This window comes from Venturia canescens, chromosome 5 (assembly GCF_019457755.1).
Source record: "Venturia canescens isolate UGA chromosome 5, ASM1945775v1, whole genome shotgun sequence".
Classification (NCBI taxonomy): domain Eukaryota; kingdom Metazoa; phylum Arthropoda; class Insecta; order Hymenoptera; family Ichneumonidae; genus Venturia; species Venturia canescens.
This window is the reverse complement of record NC_057425.1, coordinates 15079548-15099708: the sequence shown is the minus strand read 5'-3', so window position 1 is coordinate 15099708 and position 20161 is coordinate 15079548. Positions and strand designations below refer to the sequence as shown.

The following is a 20161-nucleotide window of genomic DNA, read 5'->3' as shown; positions in this document are numbered from 1 at the left end:
GTTTCACATCGCGTCCAACTCTCGTAAATGATTGAAAAAATAAACCTAGTCAAATTTTAAAAATCAAAAAATTGACCATCATGAAGAGGAATTAAGTAATTTTTTTCAATATATTCAATTGTTTCATCTACTAAATTTCTGATTAACATACGTTTTTTTTGTCTTTTCCGATGAAACAAGCGATGACGATGGTGGAAGCTAGTCGACTTTCTGAATAATATAACTCTACGTACCGGGGACTCCCAATCGCGGAAGATTCAATCGAAAAACATTTTTTTTTAGAATTTTCGTTAGATTTTCATTAAGCATAGTAAAACAGCAATACGAACAATGAAAATTGATGTTCGCTCCATTATCAAGTGACGTGACAATCGGTTGTAGTTATGGCGTTAGAGATGGGTGAAAAATAGGTATGAGAAACGGATATAAGACGAATATAGTATAAAAATGTGTTTTAATAAATATGGATAAAAAAGAGAAGAAAAAACATTACACAAAAAAATATCTACATCGGTTACAAAGTTTCGATACAAAATTACATGTCCTGGTGTAACAAACGTAGCCAGGACTCCGATTTGCAACAACATCTCGTCGATTTACGTTACCTACAAATTTTTATTATCCTTTATTAGTCGTTACATTTTTTATCGCTAAATATAATTATTAATACTCTCGATTCATTTTTATTTCTTTTTCATTATTTTGCTTCCTCTCGGAGAGCAATGGAAAAATATTGTCACGATTGTTCTGCAGTTTCGTGGGAAAGAAAAATTCGAGCAACAGTTTCGACAAACATAGATTCTCATTACGAGCGTTGAATCGAGCGACCATTGCTACAACTTTATAGTCCCTGGGTAACTGAGAAAAATATAAAAAAAAAACGTTTCCGCCTGTGAAACTGACGAGTTTGGAGAGCAATGGCTATTAATTTTATTGTATTGTTCAAAAATCAACCGATATTCGTTAAAAAGTGGTGTTTTCGATATTTGGCGTCAAGTAGCTACCGCGTCTCTTGTTTTCTACTGTCAGCTATGATGAAAATGAGGTCTCCATTTTATACAAATTTGTCGAAAGCATTACTTACAAGAAGATTTGACATCATTCTGTTGTCCAAATTCCCATTCATCCACCAATCTCTACGTGTTTACTCTCCTTGATAGTTTTCATATACAAAGCCGAAAAAAATTCTTTATTCTCTCCACGCAACGGAAACACATCACGAGTAAATGAGATTTGCGTTGTAAAGACGATAAATACAAACGAAAAATAATCGAACGATAGCTTCAAAACGAGAAATGCTGTACGACGAAAGTTTCGGTATTGTCAAGATCTCCGTCCCGGCAAAATTCTTCGATAATCTACATCGTATTTTTCAGGTCTTTTTGTTTCTAGTATCCAGAAAAGGATTCTTACAATATTGCTATCGATAATAATGATAATGATAATGATGATGATGATGATAATAATAATAATTATAATATAGAGCGTAGGATAGGTTCTGTGTCCCTCCTCTGCCTCGGCCCTTATATTCGTATAGTTTCTCGTATTTCCCCCCTCCCATTAATAGTCAGTCTAATGCACTCAGCGGCGAAATGAACGGGGGCGCAAAAAATCAAACTAGAGCGTTATCGTTCACTCTCGAGGAGCTCATTATTGTTTCCCTCGTAAAAATAAATATACCGAATTCGTCAGACGAGAGCCTCCGCGTGATAATGATGATAATGATGATGAATGTGTTTATGAACGTGTCGACGCCCAGCGCTCGATGCGACCGCGGAATTTTGTGAAAATTCGCGTTCGAGCCAGCGGACAACTTGTGCCATTGCGCGGGCCTGATCTTGTTCTCGAGTCTCGTGTTTCAGCTGGTGCTTTTTTCCAGGTTTGCCACTTTGTTGCGATTGAACGTAATGCGTCTCGTTGTGTTGGTTATTTATATGATTATTTATATTCGCGGTTGGATTTAGGATCAACGGTTGTTGTTCGAGATTGTTGCGCATCGGTGACGAATTTATGTTGACGTTGTCCTCGATCGTTGCCTGTTGCAAATTATTTCGTAACGATTGTGGCGGGGCGCTACGAGGACTCGAATTGTGACCTCGTTGCTTTCTCACGTTGCCACCGCTTCTGCATTTGACCGGCAATTTCGAGAGCGAGACTATTGGATGCTGATGCGGATGATGATGATGATGATGCTCTCGGACCGGCTTGTGATACGCCGCTGTTCCTTGACGATTCAACAAACTGGGCTTACATCTCTCCTCTATGTACGGAGGACTCGTTGGCTCTACTACGTAGGGGCTCTGTACAGGGATTCGCAGTTGCTCCGATTGATGTCGTTTCCTGCCAACGATAATTTTATTATTTCCAGCGACTATTTGGTCTGATACCGGTGGTCTCTCATACCAATATTGGTAATAAGAGGTCACCGGTGTTCAGACAAGGAGTCGAAGAATATTTAAATCATAATATAGATTACTCGTGAATAATTTTATATAGTAAAAGAAGAAAACAAAAAGTACAGTTGTGTACGGAAATGTACCTAGATGCGTGGAAACTGAGATTATTTTTTTCCATGTTGGCTTGAATGATCTCGAGCAGCTGTTGCCTCTGCATCGACCCGCTACGCTTTCGTTGATTCGTAACTAGAGGTGTTAGGGGAGATATCGTGGGTGAGGCATCGCTCTCGTCGCTGACATCGCCCTCGGAACTATTCGAGTAGGGTGACGCTGGCATGTGAGCGACCGGTCCCACCCTACGTCGTAGCTCTTCCTGTTTCGTTGGACTCGGCGTCACTCCCGTTGTCGTTGCAGCTCCGTTTACCATTGTTAAACCAGCTGGAACATTATCGCCATCCTCGTCACTGTGCGACTCCACAACTCGTTCAGGCTAATCAATCATGAACAATCAAACAAACAAAAACATTTTAGCCTTTATTACTCCTCAACATTTTTTTATTAACGCCTTTGTACCAAAATCGTACAGCGATTTTTTTTTTTTTCAATTTTTGCCCTCGTTTTCGTTATTCTTCGATATAGAGTGCACGCGTCAAAATTATTTCCCGTCAAAATATGTAGCAAAAATTTCAAAAATGATGAACGCGCGCAGTTCCGTAAATTGTTCATCCTCGTGGAATCCGATGCTAATGCGTTTTTCTCGAAAACACATTTTTCATCATTTTTACCAGAATAGAAAGACCGAAATAAAATTCTTCATAAGCATCGATCAATGGAATAACGAAGAAAAAATGTTAATTTACTAATGAAGTTATGTTCGCAATGAGCTTTCTGTAAATATTTTTAAAAATTCGTCATATGAGGAATTCTCTGTCGAACCGGCCACTTTTTTTTCGACCATCTCATAACCGATTATATCAAAGTACTACTAAAAAGCACTCTATGTGAATTTTTTCAGATTTTTAAATTCATAATTTCAGAAAATAGTGTTTTTTTTTTAAATTAATATATCTCGGAAACTTGAAGTAACTGAAAAAAAATGTTTTCACATAAAAGTTGTAGTTTCGTGTTAGCTTTCGAGCGGACAACTCAAAATAATTTTGACGTTCCGGTAACGATGATTTTTTACGAAAAAAAGGGAGAATTATTTTTTTATTCAGAAACAGGCACTTTTTTGGCTGAAAAAATTACAGTTTTCCAATATGTCTGACAATATCGCAAAAAAATTTTTTCATACCGGTACCTCGATCCGTACCACTCTCGCAATTTTTTTGCGAGATCGTCAAACATACTGAAAGACACTGTAATTTTTTCAGTCAAAAAGGACTAGCTATTTTTGAATAAAGAAAAATTAATTTTTGTGATTTCATTTTTTTTTTTGAGATACAGGGCTATCGTTTTGCATAGATGTTAATCTGAACAGGCTCTGACAATTTTGTTAGAATTTGAAAAAAATACGAATCCTACGACGTTTTGAAATTTTTGAAAAAAGGGTGTCGACGCTCTAACTTCCGGAAATTTTAAGATTTATTGCTTTTTTTTTATCGGTCGAGCGGTTTAAATTTTATGATTTTCGGAATTTTACGAAAATATGAGTTTTTCGAAAAATCCGCTTTAATTTTTGGAAATTAATATGAAAAAGTTAAAAGTCGATGAATAAGTTGAAATGTTATTAAAAAAAAAAATTAAAAGTAACAAATTGCTTTCTCAAGCTTTTAGAACAATGCTTAGAAGAGCTTTCTCTATGAGGGGAAGCCAAAATGAAAAATATAGCACCTCATAGAGTAAGCTTTGAGCATCGTGCATCCTGCGACCATCTTGAGGAAGCAATTTGCAAATTTCAATTTCCAACATTTTTTTCGTAAAAAGTCATCGTTACCAGAACGTCAAAATTATTTCGAGTCGTCCGCTCGAAAGCTAAGACGAAACTACAACTTTTATGTGAAAACATTTTTTTTCAGTTACTTCAATTTTCCGAGATATATTCATATAAGAAAAAAAACGCTATTTTCTAAAATTATCAATTAAAAAAATTGAAAAAATTCACACAGTGCGTTTTAGTAGTACTTTGATATAACCAGTTACGAGATGGTCGAAAAAAAAGTGGCCTGTTTGACAGAGAATCCCTCATACGCATTATAAAAAAAATGTAAAAATAAACGGATAAATTTATCACTCATGGGAGTACCGAACACACGACCGTGCCCCCCGAGGGGCCAATTATACGATTGGTCAGTAATAAAAGTATGGAGGAAAAGTTATATAAGACGGAGCGTTACCTCAGGACGAGTACGCAGAGCTCGTCTTCTCCTCGGCGCTCTCCTCGAGTGGTGATTGCCATGACTGCAGGATGAAACGTGCTTAACGTGACAGCAGGAAGAGGAGGCAGTAGCGATCCCATTGGCTACGTTACCGCCGGGTAAATGCGTTGTTTTCACGGAAGCGTTTGATATCGTGGCTGTCCCCGTAGCTGTCGTCGTCGAAGCCCCCGTCGCTGCTTTTGTTCCCGTAGTCGTTACGCCGGTAGCGCCGCCGTTGTTATTCGTTTGTTGTTGCTGCTGCTGCTGCTGCTGCTGAGTGCTACTACTCCCAAGACTCGTTCCACGTTGATCCGGTGAAACGGTCAGCTTGACTTTGATTGTTTTACTTCCGCATGGCGGTACTTGAATCGAGGCACCGAGTGTATCGTAAATCGTCGTCACCAGACCCGCAATGTCGTCCTTTGTTATCTTCCCGTGTCCGTCAAAGTCGTACAGGGTAAATGAAAACTCTTGACGACGTCTGTCACCCTCAGCAACGGAAACGTCACACTCGAACTCCTATTTAAACGACGTTGACGGTATTTCATTTATTTTTTCATCCCATTCATTCGTTATAATAAAATAGCTACTGGATATAGCTCTCGAGCTAGATTCCATTGACCCTTGACAGTTGCTCCGAGTCCAACATATATCTTGAGAATAAATTAAACCGATATACTTTTGAAAATTTTTGATAAATTCTTTTTTTTCATTCGAATATAAATTTATTGTGGATAAACAAATTGTTCCCTCTGACTAACTGGAAAATAGTTCGGTCGACGATCAAAGAAAAAGATTTCAAGTACTATTAATCGTTTGTAACTCTCGGAGCACCGCGGGTCAATTACGCTGGGCGCACTTTGAACCACAATCATATACGGAAGTCTCGATTTCAAAGCTCGAAAGCTCATGAAATTCTAATTCGACGCGTTTCTTGTATACAGCGATTCGAACCCACTAATGGTTTTTTTACAATATTTCTATTTTTTTTTTTTTTTTTTTTTTCAATTCTCTAATATTTCCTCAGTGTTTCCTTCGGACAATAAATTCGAATAGTTTTTCACATTTCGATAGTTTTTTTCGAATTAGAAATGAATACCTCGAAACTGAGTTGCCTCGTTGGATTTCCAACGTTGTTCGAATTGTTCGTTTCGTCGTTGGCCGTCTGCGGCGTTGTGGTCGTTGAGGTCCCCGTTTGAATCGGATTGCCGCCATTCTGCAAAATCGGCTCGGGAGTGATGAGGATTCGAGGCGGAAGGGGTGAACTGTTGCAAGGAGGCGCTACGCACGCCAACAATTCCTCGGAATCGCTACCATCTGCAGTCCCACCGACGACTGTAAACATACCAAGTAGAGGAACGGTTGAAAATAAACGAATAAGCGAAATCTCAGAAACAGAATTTGGGCTTTACGAGCAGAGAAATGGCCCGGACGGTGTCGACACCTTTTCACACTTTTCGGCTCAACATGACTCCTTTCAACGAATTTAATGTACTTGTTTTTTTCAAATTCAATCCTTCCACGAGCTTCAAATATTTGCATTTACAATCCCAAGACCTTAAGGAGGGTGGATCACGAAATCAAAATAATCAGAATTTCATCAAATTTCGTAGTAACATTCTTTGGCATCAAGTACACAAATACAATTTTTTTCAAATTTTTTTATCACATGGTTATCGCATAATTGAGCGTTAAGGAGTTTCGGTACAGAAGTCTAAATATTAAGAAATTTATCAAATTTGGTGATAATGTTCTTCAACATCAAGTGCGAAAACACAAACGCTATGCTTATACACGTGAACTTTAGTGATAAATTACTCGATAACTGTGTAGAAGAAATTGTATTGTCAAATTTGGCACTAAAGAATATGTTCACCAAATTTTATTAAATTCTGAACTTTCTGAAATTTTTTGTTTTTAGCATGGCTTAACATGGCAACATTGTATCGGCTGTACCGAAACTCCTTAAATCGAAGTTCTTATGCACCAGATGTATAACTGCGTATATGTAAACTCTATGCTTATACAGGTGAACTTTAGTGTTGAATTACTCGAGAGGTATGTGGTAGAAAAATCTAAAAAAATTTATATTGTCGTATATATTTTTAAATAATACATTTACCAAATTTTATTAAATTCTTATCATTATGAAATTCTTTATATTTTTAACATGGTTTAGCAAAGCAACATTGTATCATCGTGATCCACCCCCCTTAAGAGGATGGATCAGTTGGTATATCGCAACCGTGAGTGCGAGAGAGATAGTTACAAATTTCGAAATCGAAATTTTTTGACACAGTTTGACCGATTAAAAAAAGGCTCTGGTCAGTCGATTTTTGCCATCGTTCTGCGTGGGCTGACAAGAGCCTTTTTTAATCGATCAAACTGTATCAAAGAATTTCGATTTCGAAAATTCCAAGTGAGGTTAGTCGACTGATCCATACTCTTAAGGATATTTGGTACAGGCTTACAATGTTGCCATGCTAAACCATGCTAAAAACGTAAAAAAATTCAAAATTATAAGAATTTTATAAAATTTGGTGAACATATTCTTTAGTGCCAAATTTGACAATACAAATTTTTTATGATTTTTCTTCTGCACAGTTATCGAGTAATTGATCACTAAAGTTCACGTGTATAAGCATAGCGTTTTCATATATATTCTATATATACATATGATGCTGAAGTTTCCAACGTTGGAGTCCAACGAAATGATCTAAAAAATTGTTCAATAATTCCAGCAATCCTCCAATTTATTTCCTGCCGAATTTATACTTCGTAGTTTTTCAATCTACACAATTATGATTTGTGAAATAAAAAACTGATGAATGTATCATTTTGTTTTCATTCATTTCGTTGGACTCCAACGTTGGACACTTCAGCGTCGTTATATACATTAATGCGTAATTACTCGATAACTAAGCAGAAGAAAATTTTGAAAAAAAATGTGTTTTCGCGCTTGGCGTTAAAGAGCATTATCACCAAATTTGATCAATTTCTAATAATTTAGACTTTTGTACCGTACATCGTTAACAATCTATTTTCCGATAGTGAGGTGAAAAACACAACTTAGGACAAAAAATTCTTCGGTCTTGTGACAACGAAGCTGTGCTGCTTTCGATGGTAAAAAAACCTCCATAAAATGATGAAGAATTCGAAAAAACTATAAAACAAATATTTTTCAATGAGACAGAACCGGGACCCATTTCAGGCGTTATAAATTACCAAATCAGTTTCGAACCTGCTGCCCACAATATTGTTATTGAAAATAGCGCAAGCGGAGTCGCGCCGCGCGCCGTGATATTTCTGATACGAGGAGATTGTACTATTTCTATGGAAGAGGTACGGTTGAAAAAAAAAAAAAAAGTTTATTCAATGGCTCGTCAGCGGTTGGTTCGGTGGGCGAAAAGAGTGAGCTCGATGAATCGGCATTTTAATTACGAAACTGAGAGAACAATCGTCACGAAAACAATAAGCCCGGGTGGTATTATCGCGAAGAACGAACGAAGAATCTTCGTGTTTTGTTTGGAAGAGATATATGAGGCTGGTGTGTAGAGAGACTGTTGGTCGCCTCTTTTTCTATTCTACCTATTGTAATAACGATTCGTTGAAAAGGAATCGGTGGTGAATGGAAGCGAGGTACTATAATATAGAAAGAGGAAAGAGGCGGTATGTTTTATTTATTTTTTTCTTCTTCTTTTTTTTATCAATATAATAGTAATTGGATTCTTATGACCCACTTTTTTCTCTATAGTACCTTCGTATGCCCAGCACCACCCGAATATTATGCTCCTGTCGCCTCTCTTCTCGCGTCAAGACCTTTGCTCTTCCGTTCTCTCTCACACTCTTTCTTGCTCTCGCTCGTTTCAGAGAATTCAAGAAAAAGGGACAGAAATATACGTATCGAATGAAAAGATAGGGAAGAGGGGGGAGGGCCAAGTGCCACCAAAGTCCCGTCAAAAACAGCAGTCGAATCGAGCATTTCGTGCGCGCTCCGCTCGTATTTACTACGGTTACGATAATCACGTATTATAAGCATTTGTGCCAAGTCGTCCAACTCTCTGCCTCTCTCCGCGACGTCGGCCACATAGAGTCGTTCCAAACGACGATTCTTGCCGCCACTCTATCTCTTGCTCGCTTCTCTCGTTCTCTTCAACCTTGTGCTACCATCGCATCATCCCCTCCCCCCCGCCCCTCTCTCTCTCTCTTTCCTCTTTCTTAGCGCAATATATATAGTACTTGGAAATCTTTTTTTTCTACCGAAGCCTTTCAAGTGCCCGCACGATGGCTGCGCGCGCGCGCGCGCGCGAGAGACTTCCCTCGACCGATAAATCAAAGATTATACAACATTTTTCCCCGAACGAAATAACCCCGGAATTTCCAGTTTCTTTGTAGTTAACCACGATCCCTTACAGCTTCCCACTCTGCGTCTCATTTTTTTCTCTAGATCCTCGTTATTCTTTAGGTTTTTCGGCATTAACAATCTCGTCCCCCCCTCCAGCCCCTCTCGTTCAATCTCCGAAGCTAAATTGTTCTTTTTACGCGTAGGAGGTGGAAAAAAATTGCTTTCGTCCAATGGTGGATTGACATTCACCGGGTTGTGTCACCGGAGATGGTTTCGCGTGCACGGACACTCGATTCGCTCGTGTACCAATCGTTCAAATCTTCGATACTAGTTTTACGATTCAATATCATTTTTAAGGAGTTTCGGTACAGCCGATACAATGCTGCCATGTTTAACCATGCTAGAAACATAATAAATTTCAAAAAGTTCAGAATTTTATAAAATTTGATGAACATATTCTTTAGTGCCAAATTTGACAATACAAATGTTTTTCTGCTTTAATGAGTAATTACTCGATAACTAAGTTGATGAAAATTTTTTTTTAATCGACGATTTTTATTTTTCAATCGTTTCGTGTACTTTTCATCGATCGTTCTGATATTCGGAATGCAAATAATCGTGCGACATCACCAATGGCAATTGTAACTCTAAATCTGGCCAAGTACGATCGTAACGTCGCTGTTAAATGTATATACCGTTTTCCAAGTTCAACGAGAGGATGTTTTAGCGAATGAAAGTTGCCCGAGTAGTACCGAGTGTTGACTCGATAAAACTTGTGGTCTATAAATATTTTACAATTTTTGGAATCGACCAAATCTTCGCGAGTCGACAGGTCTCTCTCGTACCGTTTGCCACGATTTCGGAGGTGGAAATTTTCGGGAAAAACGCACGGGGTCGATCATGAGAATACATCGCGGAAGATAGAAAATCGAAATATAGAAAAACCCCGCTCGTCCTTATTCTTGTAGAGGGGAAAAAACGACGATTCTGTTTCTGCGATCGCCAACTCTACGCTTTTCTGGGTTATTATACATACGGGGAAAAAAAAGAAGGGGCACGAGCGAGTTGACGATATGCGGGGGGGGATATAAATTCGTCTGCGTGTCCTCTGGCTTCCTGGTCGTTGAGAGCATCCGGTTTTAAAATGTCGTGCCCGAACACGAGGCACTGTTTTTTTTTCTCTCGTGCGGAGACTCATTCCCCGGAGGTAGGCAGGTATAAAAATCGGTAAGAATTGTAGATTACGCAATCACCAAAAATTATCATCATTCCCGTGGGGAATGATCGAAGAAAAAAGAAGGCGGACCTCATTTTTTCATTTGATAGTTTCCTCCTTCAGGGCAGAAAACACCTTTGAGGGATTAAAAAAAAAGCTGAATGAACCTTCGCGACGGGAGAAATTGGATAAAACTGAAAATTAGTCTGGTTGAACGATGAAATCGGAAACATTGAAAAATATCGAAGTGAATGTAAACACAAAAATATTCTCAACTCTCAACATCGGCGAGAGAAAAATGTTATGAGATGGTGATGAAAATAAAAAACGTATTTTTATGCGTGCTCGAGGAGGGCAATACGAAATGGTAATAAATGGGAGAACGAGGCAAAGTGAAATCCTTGACCCTCATTGATTGGTCTCGAGTCTGAGTGAGCGATGCGAATAAATGCGGTAGGCTCTCGTTGACGATTTTCATTGATCCCAGGAAGTAGAAATTTTCAAGGTGGACTCGAGTCGTTTATTTTTATTCTCTGTGTGTTCTCCGCTTCGGTTCCCCGTTAATTTTAGACGGTTCGAGTTGGAAGGGCCGAGTGAACGAACCATCATCCACGGAATCGCGTACCAGCGAGAGAAGTGAGGTATTTTCCGAGAAGCAAAAGCGGCAACGATTCTCGCAGAGTGGAAGCCAACGAAGCAACAAACACACAGCCACAAATATACACGAGGAGAGAGAGAGAGAGAGAGAGAGAGACACACACTTGTTCTTTTCTCTTTCCTCCTTCCTTCTTGCTCTTTCTCTGGCTCGAGCCGCTATTATTGTTGGCTTCCAGGAAGAGAGAACCGCGCCGACCAAACGCCTCGGTCTTTTCCTTTGCTCTCTCGTCGCTCCCTGCTCCCTCTTTCTTTCTTTCTTTCTTTCTCGGCCCGCTGACGCGTCCGCAGTTCGCGCTGTCTTTTACCATCTTCTTTCATTCGTCTTTCTCGACTGGTCGAGGGACGTTCGAGCGCACAGCTCGGTGCTCGAACATCTTTTTCTCGCTTTCTCTCGCACTTGGACCTCGCGGTATATACCCGAGCTACTCAACAGAGACCGCAAACTTCTCGCTCGCAGTTGTCTATCCATCTACTTATTTATCTCCCTCTCGCCGATGCTTCTCCTTCATCTTCTATCCTTATTTTCCTCCGAGCATTTTCTCTCCATCGTCAGTTTCTCGGATAGTTTTTCTGTACCCGTTCGCTGGAATTTTCTGAATTCTCCCGCTGCGAACCGCCGCTGAGCGACTCTCTCGCTCTCGCTCTCGCCTCCTACTTTTGCCGCTTACGTCGATGCTCCGATATTATTTTTCTTTTCCCTTTCTCTCCTATGCGCATCGCTTCTCAACGCCTCGAATCTCAGACTTCCTCTTTTCTTAAACTTTATATCTTTTCGCATTATAATTTGACTCGAGAACTTGAGACCGTTTCGAGAATTACACCGAAACGTAAACACTTGGTTGGGAACTTCCGCTAACGGAGTTCCGCCAAGAGTTTGATCCGAGCGGGCATCGAACAAGCAACGCGCACCAACTGCGCGTGCATTATTTCTTTACTATTTCTCCGTCAACTTTATATTATCCCCTCCCAACATTCTCGGAACGATGGCTTCAAACGTTTCGAACTCGAGCGATTACCTGTGAAAAAGGATTGTTTTTTTTCGTTGCTGAAGTATATCGATTTTTAAAGAGGCATAAAACAAAAAAATTCTGGGAATTGAAATTTCCAAGTTGCTTTCTCAAGATGGTCAAAATGCACGATGCTCAAAGCTTACTCTATGAGGTGCTATATTTTTCATTTTGGCTTCCCCTCATATAGAGGAAACTCTTCTAAGCATTGTTCTAAAAGCTTGAGAAAGCAATCTGTCACTTTTAATTTTTTTTTTAAATAAAATTTCAACTTGTTCATCGACTTTTAACTTTTTCAAATTAATTTCCAAAAATTAAATCGGATTTTTCGAAAAACTCATATTTTCGTAAAATTCCAAAAATCATAAAATTTAAACCGCTCCACCGATATTTCCCGAATTCAATACCAACCTTCCTATTATGATAATCTATTTATAAAAAAAAAAAAAAGCAATAAATCGTAAAATTTCCGGAAGTTAGAGCGTCGACACCCTTTTTTAAAAAACTTCAAAACGTCGTAGGATTCGTATGTTTTTTTTTTTTTTCAAATTCTGACAAAATTATCAGAGTTTTCGAGTTATAAGCGTTTGAATTTTGCAGTCCCATAACACGTACACATGCACACACACACACACACGCGCGCGCGCGCGCGCACACACATCCGACATTTTTTCTAGATATGATTTTTTGATGTTTTTGGAAATTTTAAGCACGTTGGCATTGAAGATTGGAGAAAAAAAAAAATTTTCATCGTCACACAGCTTCCTCTACGACGAGGAAGCAAAAACAAGGAAAACAACGATTTTCGTCGGCCTCGTGGTGATAATCGGACTTGCTTTATGGCTTTAAAAATGTTCTCGTCCCTCACAGCCGGAGAGTTTTCTCTCGCACTGGGAATAGGCGCAGACGTAACCAATCGGTCAAAGGAATGGGACATTGGTTAAAGGGGCCCGTTTTGTTAGGATTTTCGGCGGCCCCTGGGGGGTTCTCTGCTCCACAATGCAGCGTCCCCGTTTTCTCCCGCTGCTGCGCGGCGTCCGTGTTTCGGAACGAGGGATTTTTCCTCTTTACGGCGAGCAAGACGAGTAAGCACGAGAACCGGGGGTGGTTTTTGTATCTCGCCGACATGGACCACCCCTCGAGGGCAGCTTTACGAAAAAGAAAACACGACGGAGGCCGAAAATGTGGCTCGGCTTGGCTCTCGCTCCCTTACGACGATCCTCGTCCCCAGAACTAAGAGCCCGCCTACGGTGGATACCGAAAGGAGACGGAGCGAAGAACGACGAGGGATCGGGCCAGAAAAAGGTGAATTCTCTCTCTCTCTCTCTCCCTCATTTTCGTATATACGCAGTAAAAAGAATCCCTGTGTCGGCTCCCCGTTTGCCATGAACCATTTTGAAAGAGACCGGAATTTCAAAGACTCGCGCGCTCCATATCTCTTCTCTTTCTCGGTTCTTCTTTGAGATACGAGAGAAAATAAGAGAGGGAGAACACACTTGTGGATAACTAAGCATCCTTTCCAAGAATTACCGCCTTCATCTCCACCCAAATCTTTCCTCTCGAAGCACTTTTCCCCATTTTTCCGATTAATCTCATCTCTCTCGCTCCCTCTTCCTCGGAACGGCGAAAAGTGCTCTTTACAAAGAAACAATGCCACACCCACATTCTAAACCGTTATCGTATTTTCACAAGGGGGCCAAATAACGAGAAGATTATTTTATTTTAAAAAGAATGAGAAGGAAAAGAGACGAGTTCTTGCTCTATCCAATTAAAAATCACCTCGGCCAAGCGCGTTAATTCTTTTTGTCGATAAAAAAAGGCGCATTTTTTTTTTTTTTTTTTTTTTAACGAATCGCGATACGGAGCTGAACAACGAGTTTTCCATCGAGCTTTGATCTCGGCATCCCGCTGACTCTTCTCGCCTCGTGTTCTTACGTAAATGCATTTTCCGCGCATAGAGTTTAATGGGCCAGGAGAATCGCGGGGCGCGGCGACATTACGACACCTTGTAATTATAATAAAAATTTTATTTTACAGATTGCCACGCGGCGGCAATCTCTCCCCGACTCGAATATGGCCAAATAATAATAACAATAACAATAATAATAATAATATACGAATGACCGTTCGATCGACCTCACACGTAGACGCGCCTTCGGCAATAAAATAACCTAAAGACACTTCTGTTGCATCAAACTTTTTAATGATCGCTTTTATGGCCACCTTATTTTCAGAGGCTCAAACACACGATTCTAGTTACTTTTATAGTCCAACATAATTCCTACATTCTTTCATGACCATGAAAAACGCACCGTTATGTTACATTTTGTTTGCTTACCACGACTCTAATTATCAGCAAAACTCGGTGTTTTTTCTTCCTCCCTTTTTCTTTTTTATTTTTTTTTTTTCATTTCACCGTCCTTGAGGGTCTTATCGTCGATCATATTCCTTCATTTTTTACAATTTCCTATTCTTTGCAAGACGGTGAACTTTGCAACGTTGGAGTCCGAACGAAATGATCGGGAAAAAAAAAAAAAAAAAAAACCATTCGTAACTCACCAATTTTTTATTTCACGAAGCATCGGTGTAATTGCAAATTCGGCAGGGAACGAAATCGGATGATTATTGGAGAGTTTTTTTAGATCACTTCGTTGGACTCGAACGTTGCAAACTTCAGCGTTATTAATTTAGCGATTTTCCCATCCTCACGAAAGGCCAAAGTCCATAATTACTGTCTTTCTATTGTTTTTCACAAAAAAACATGTTGAAATAACGAAATTTTATTGAATTTTCGACTCAGCCTCTTATCCGGAATTCTCGCCATAAAAGAGTGTGCAAAAGCGAGCATCGAGCAGTTTTTAATAACAAGGATATGAGCAGCTCAACCAAACGGAAGAGAAAAAAACGATGAGACAGGGAGAATGAGAGAGAGAAGCGAGGCACGGTGTTGAGTACATGCGAGAAGCAACAGTTCATTGACTATCCAGAATGTGCTTACGGAACACACATGGAAAGCTCAAACAGCAACATGTTATAATGCGCTCTCGAGTTCGTGAGAGATCCCGCTCCCCGGGAATGGTGAACGAGCGAGAGAGAGAGAGAGAGAGAGAGAGAGGGGGGGGGCTCGCGTCTTCAAGTCCATCCGTCTCTCTTTATCTCGAAGGAAAGAGGCAACTAAACGTATCGAGCACGCACATAATGTTTGCTCGAGGAGAGAGAACTCTCGACGGCTTTGCGCTTTGAAGCCAGTGGTTCTCCGTTTCCGTCTCTCTCTCGCTCTCTTTTTCCTTCCTCCCAAAGTTTACATTGAGTGACACGCACACACGGATGGCCCTTTTTGTCGCTGGCCCCTCCGCCGATAAATAATAATAGCTTTTAACGATGCCAACTGCTATCGATTCAAGATCAATGAAGCTGCCGGCACGCTTCGTTGGCCTTGCAAATACTTCGAGTGTACGAGAAAACCGGGAGCTTTATATATCAAAACGAAAATACCGCATCCGAAGAAAAAACAACTCGAAACCTTTTTTTTTGTCAGAAAAGCTCCCGAGAATAATTTTAAATTACGATGCTTCGGGCTCTTTGCACGCACGGGGAAAACAATTTGAGAATAAAAGTCGCACAAAGACAGCGCGGAGAATCGGAGAATGAGAAACCCCCTCACGTGTGAGTAATTGGAGCCCTGGCTTTTCTGTATCCCACTCCCGGGACAGGCTAAAGTAAACATGGTCGAGAGTCCAAGAGGCCTCTTTCGCGCGCTCCTTTCTAGTAGAACCAAAAGAAAGAGATTAACAGCGAAAAAGACGAAATTACACACAGGCGCGCGCGAAGTATACGGGGTTGGTCTTGGCCTATAGGGCGGGGTTCGATATGTCGAATAACTGAATTATAGAACGGTTGATATTACGAAATTTTTTAAGTTGCGATATCAGTTTGAAGAAAAATAAGTAATTGCGTGTTTAATGAAAAATTCCTTCTTTGAATTCGTATTTACCCGGAAATATATATTTCAATAGTTTTCATTTCGACTGCAATTTTAACAGAGCATCCGAATGTCAAAAGTTCATATTTTCTAATTGAAAATGGAGAGTAATTGTTTTACAGACGGACCAGAATATATAGAGTATCAAAAAATGGAAAGTGAATTTTTCGAGCCTATAAAACTTAGATATGCAAAATGGCGACAGCTCGAAAAGGCGGAAGTCAAAATGGCGATTTTTAAAATCGGAGATCACCGGTCTGAGTAAGTGAGTGTATTTGGAGCTCCACTTCATTTCTTTATTTTGACCGATCGACTTTCTAACGTTTCGCTATTTTGACTGTTCGACTTTTTGGTGTTTCGCTATTTCAACCTCAGTAATATTTGGTATTTCGTTATTATATTTTCAAAATTGTGAATTTTCACAGTATCGCTGACCGTAGTAATTTACGAATCGAAAGAGCGATAGTCGAATTTTCGAAAAATCCAGTTTCTGCTTTTTTATTTTATTTCGGCATTCAAAGCTCTAGTCGAATCTATCCGTCTCCATATTATCATTCGAACTTTATAAACTCGAAATTTTAGCTGTTCCAAATTTTAGTAATTCCAACATTTGATCCCCACCCGGCCTATACAGTTGTCTTATTCTCCCTCCGTCTTCTTTTTGAGAGATATTGGGACTGGAAAAATATGAAATAAAAGAGGTTATCGCGTCAACCGTTTGACGAAGGGAAAGGGTGAAATTAACGGCTTCTTTGTTGGGTGAAAATCTGGTAGAAAGGTGGAGCCAAAAAGTCCATTTACAGGTTATGTATGCTTTAGGTATTTACGTACATTTGTACGTGGGCTTTGATTTTTTGTTGTTGTTATTTTCCCCGGCAATAGTCGCGAGGCTTTCGACGAGTTCGGGGGGAAGACACAAGTTTTGCTTCCATCTTGCTTCCTCTCTCCGTGCGTAGTTGCTTCGGTTCGGAAATTCACCCCTCAATTAAAGTCGACAAGAGCGAACGGTTAAAACGCTTTGAAGACTGAAGCATTATTTAGTAAAGTCACCCTCCTCTTTTCCTTCTTCACGTGCTCTCTGAACTCTTGTGAATAACGTTCTTTACGTGTGCTACGCGTCAACGTAACGATATAATCGTGTATGTACCGTAAGCTCGCGCGCATAATGCTCTCTTCGGAGACGCAGCGCGACGCACCGCTTTCCACCGGCGTGCACGCGGTGGACGGGCGCTCGAGAATCTCAACCAAAGTCAATTTATTTCGCTTTCTTTATTCAGCCCTCTTTGCAGAGTCGAAAAAACTTGGAGGAGAAAAATCCTCAAGAGCCCGCGCTGCTGCTACAAAGCTTCAAAGAAGGTGGCTTTATGCTTTCAACGACAATTACAAATTGCTACGAGTGTCTATGCCAAACTTACAAACAGCCTTTCTGTATTTGCACAAAAAAAATTCACGCGAACACTCCTTTTTCAATTTATCTGACAAATTTATTCGTACCCAAGTCTGAAAAAAAACGCGAGTTTCTTATGAGCGACGACGATTCTTTGTTGTTATCCGATTTTCTCAACGTCACGAATAGTTTCTTCGGTTATCGATCTTCACAAAAATTAAACTACTCCGCCAATGTATTTCTCTATTGTATTATATTACAATATGAATTTCGTGGTGAAAGGGTGTTCGAAGTGTCGTCCTTGATTCGACAGAGTTGACATACCATGATTAATGTTTCCAAAAGCAATTCTACCATTTTCGGTATTCTCCCTCTCCCTCTCTCTCTCTCTTCTCACATCGACGATCCATGATCTCCAACTGCCCCGCGATGATCGCACGTTCGATTAACCGCGCTCGTCCAATCCTTATCCTGAGCGCGTTGACCGTACAGTCAAAGTCCCTTGGACCGATATCGAGAATACTAATGACGGACTATTTCGTTTCGATTAGCCTCGATGACATTCCGCGCATTAGGACTAGTACAATTTTTGAGAGAAGAAATCGAAAACAGAGACGATTTCAAATTTTCTTTCAAATAATAGAAGAATTAGACGAGGGTATCCTATCGACTTGAATCGTTGATGATTTGAAAAGTTGTTCGATCGAAATGAAAAAAAAAAAGAAAGAAAACTGCTCCCTTGAAGTTTTAATTCGCTAGAGTTTAAAAAAAAAAACTGGGTCTACGTAATTCTGAAAACAAATAAACACGAGTTCTGCAAAGGGTGGATGAAGAATAAGTGAATAATATGAAAATTACCAGAAAAGGGCTTGTAGCCAGCGAGAAATCTTGCTCGCCACCACTTCACCAATCCGGTAGCCATGAGGCCCTCATACGTCGTCACGGGCACGCACACCGTATACGACAGCGTGTGCTTCACCCGCTTCACCTTTCGTCTCGAGCGAAAAACAAAAAACTACGAGCCGACGAAAAAACGTACGGATTTGTAGTTAAAAGTGTCGTTGTTAGAAAACACTGTAAAGTCAACGTATTTGAGAATAAAAAAAAGTATGAACGCGAACTCGCACACTTGTTGTACACGTTTTCTTCAAGTACGGTACTGATTTATCATCGGGTATGATTTTTACCGCGAATTCGAAAACTCCACTGTCACGCGGAACAAAAATAAATCGTATATTAAAACACACTGAGTCGACTTTAAAAAATGAATACAAATAATCGTATTGATTTTTCACGATGCACCAAAACTGCTTGAAAATATATAGATTCAAATCCAGCGCACTTTTATGAGTTTTCCGAACGTGATCAACTGAGCCACGACGACGAAACTGTCAAAGTTCATCGACAACGAAGATTTCCCTTCGAAACCGAATTGTGTTTTTTTTTACTTTTTATTTTTTTATTTCCTGCCAATGTATACACTATTCGGTGATTATTTTTTAACGAAACTATTTTTCTTCCACCTCACTACTAGGCACGTTCAACTATTCAATTTACCAGGCTTTTATCCAAGGATATTATTTGCCAATTAAAATTTATGTCCCGACGATCTTCTTCCGGTATCTCCTAAAAAAATGTGACACACTGTTTTTATTTTCTCCCCGGACTTTTGCACGCCTCTGCTCGAGGCCCTCGCTCGATCTATGGACAGTCCTCCCAGATCGACGGTCTACGTTTGACTGACTGAGTACTGAGTACTGAGCCGAGGCCGAGACTCGAGAGATCTCGTCGACCTCGGTCAAAGCAGCGCGGCGCCGTGCTCGCGCGCACACCTACACCACTCCGCTGCTCTGTAAACCTCGCTCGCGCGCACTACCGTACCCGCGTACGCACACCCTCGCGCTTGCATGCGAGCTCTCACAAAGACACACTACCACTTTCCTCGTACAATTCTCGCCTCTCCTTTGCCTTTTCTACCTCCCTTCCATGCTAATCAGGCTCGTATACTCTCGCATTTTGGGCCACTCACCAAAACATTGCACCGCGGTCACCAATATTTACAAAGAATTCAAATTTATTACCGATGAGAAAATCTAATTGTGTAACCGTTTTTACCTTCATATCCGATTATAAGTTTATTTCTCTGCATCGTTATTTACAAGATCGCAATATTAATATTATATATTTTATTTCTAAAAACATTGTATTCTTTACAAATCGAATTGGAATTTGGATCCATCGTGTTGTTTCAACATATCGTCCAATTCTTAACCCTATGCGAAACGTGCGCTATTACATCAATCGCTTTACGCATAAGCTTGAACAAAAGCTGCACGGTTGACTATACACTGTTTTGTATTCAATTAAAAAAAGCTTGAGAAAGCAATTTGTTACTTTTAATTTTTTTTTTAATGGAATTTTATCTTATTTATCGACTTTAAAATTTTCCAAATTAATTTCCAAAAATTAAAGCGGATTTTTCGAAAAACTCATGTTTTCGTAAAATTCCAAAAATCATAAAATTTAAACCGCTCCACCGATATTTCCCGAATTCAATAGCAACCTTCCTATTATGATAATCTATTTATAAAAAAAAAAAAAAAAAAATTAGTAATAAATCTTAAAATTTCCGGAAGTTAGAGCGTCGACACCCTTTTTTAAAAATTTCAAAACGTCGTAGGATTCGTATTTTTTTTTCAAATTCTGACAAAATTATCAGAGAATGAATCGTTTTCGAGTTATAAGCGTTTGAATTTTACAGTGTCATAACACACACACACATCCGGACATTTTTTCTAGATATGATTTTTCGAT

The 20161-nt window shown here is 39.8% G+C and overlaps 1 protein-coding gene across 2 annotated transcripts; it reads right to left on the bottom strand.

The window, feature by feature from the left end:
• Positions 1-437: 437 nt before the first annotated feature.
• Positions 438-19093, bottom strand: LOC122410491 (protein naked cuticle homolog). 2 transcript variants are annotated; one of them, XM_043418660.1, is made up of 5 exons: positions 18206-19093; positions 5853-6088; positions 4733-5272; positions 2540-2886; positions 438-2340 (listed from the first exon to the last, which is right to left on the bottom strand). In XM_043418660.1, exons 1-5 carry the CDS (start codon positions 18267-18269, stop codon positions 1689-1691), a joined length of 1839 nt encoding a protein of 612 aa, XP_043274595.1. In that variant the 5' UTR covers positions 18270-19093; the 3' UTR covers positions 438-1688. The 2 variants fall into 2 exon arrangements, with proteins under 2 accessions (XP_043274595.1, XP_043274594.1); XM_043418659.1 differs by lacking the exon at positions 18206-19093 and adding an exon at positions 10135-10246.
• Between the last annotated feature and the right edge of the window lie 1068 nt (positions 19094-20161).

Excerpts from the sequence above, each read along its gene's own strand:
- LOC122410491 (XM_043418659.1), bottom strand. The coding sequence starts at position 10,231 with ATGCTCTCAACGACCAGGAAGCCAGAGGACACGCAGACGAATTTATAT. Across the intron at positions 6,089-10,134 it reads GCCCCTTCTTTTTTTTCCCC|TCGTCGGTGGGACTGCAGAT; the intron begins GTATGTATAATA and ends GTATGTTTACAG. Across the intron at positions 2,341-2,539 it reads CTCAGTTTCCACGCATCTAG|GAAACGACATCAATCGGAGC; the intron begins GTACATTTCCGT and ends TATCGTTGGCAG.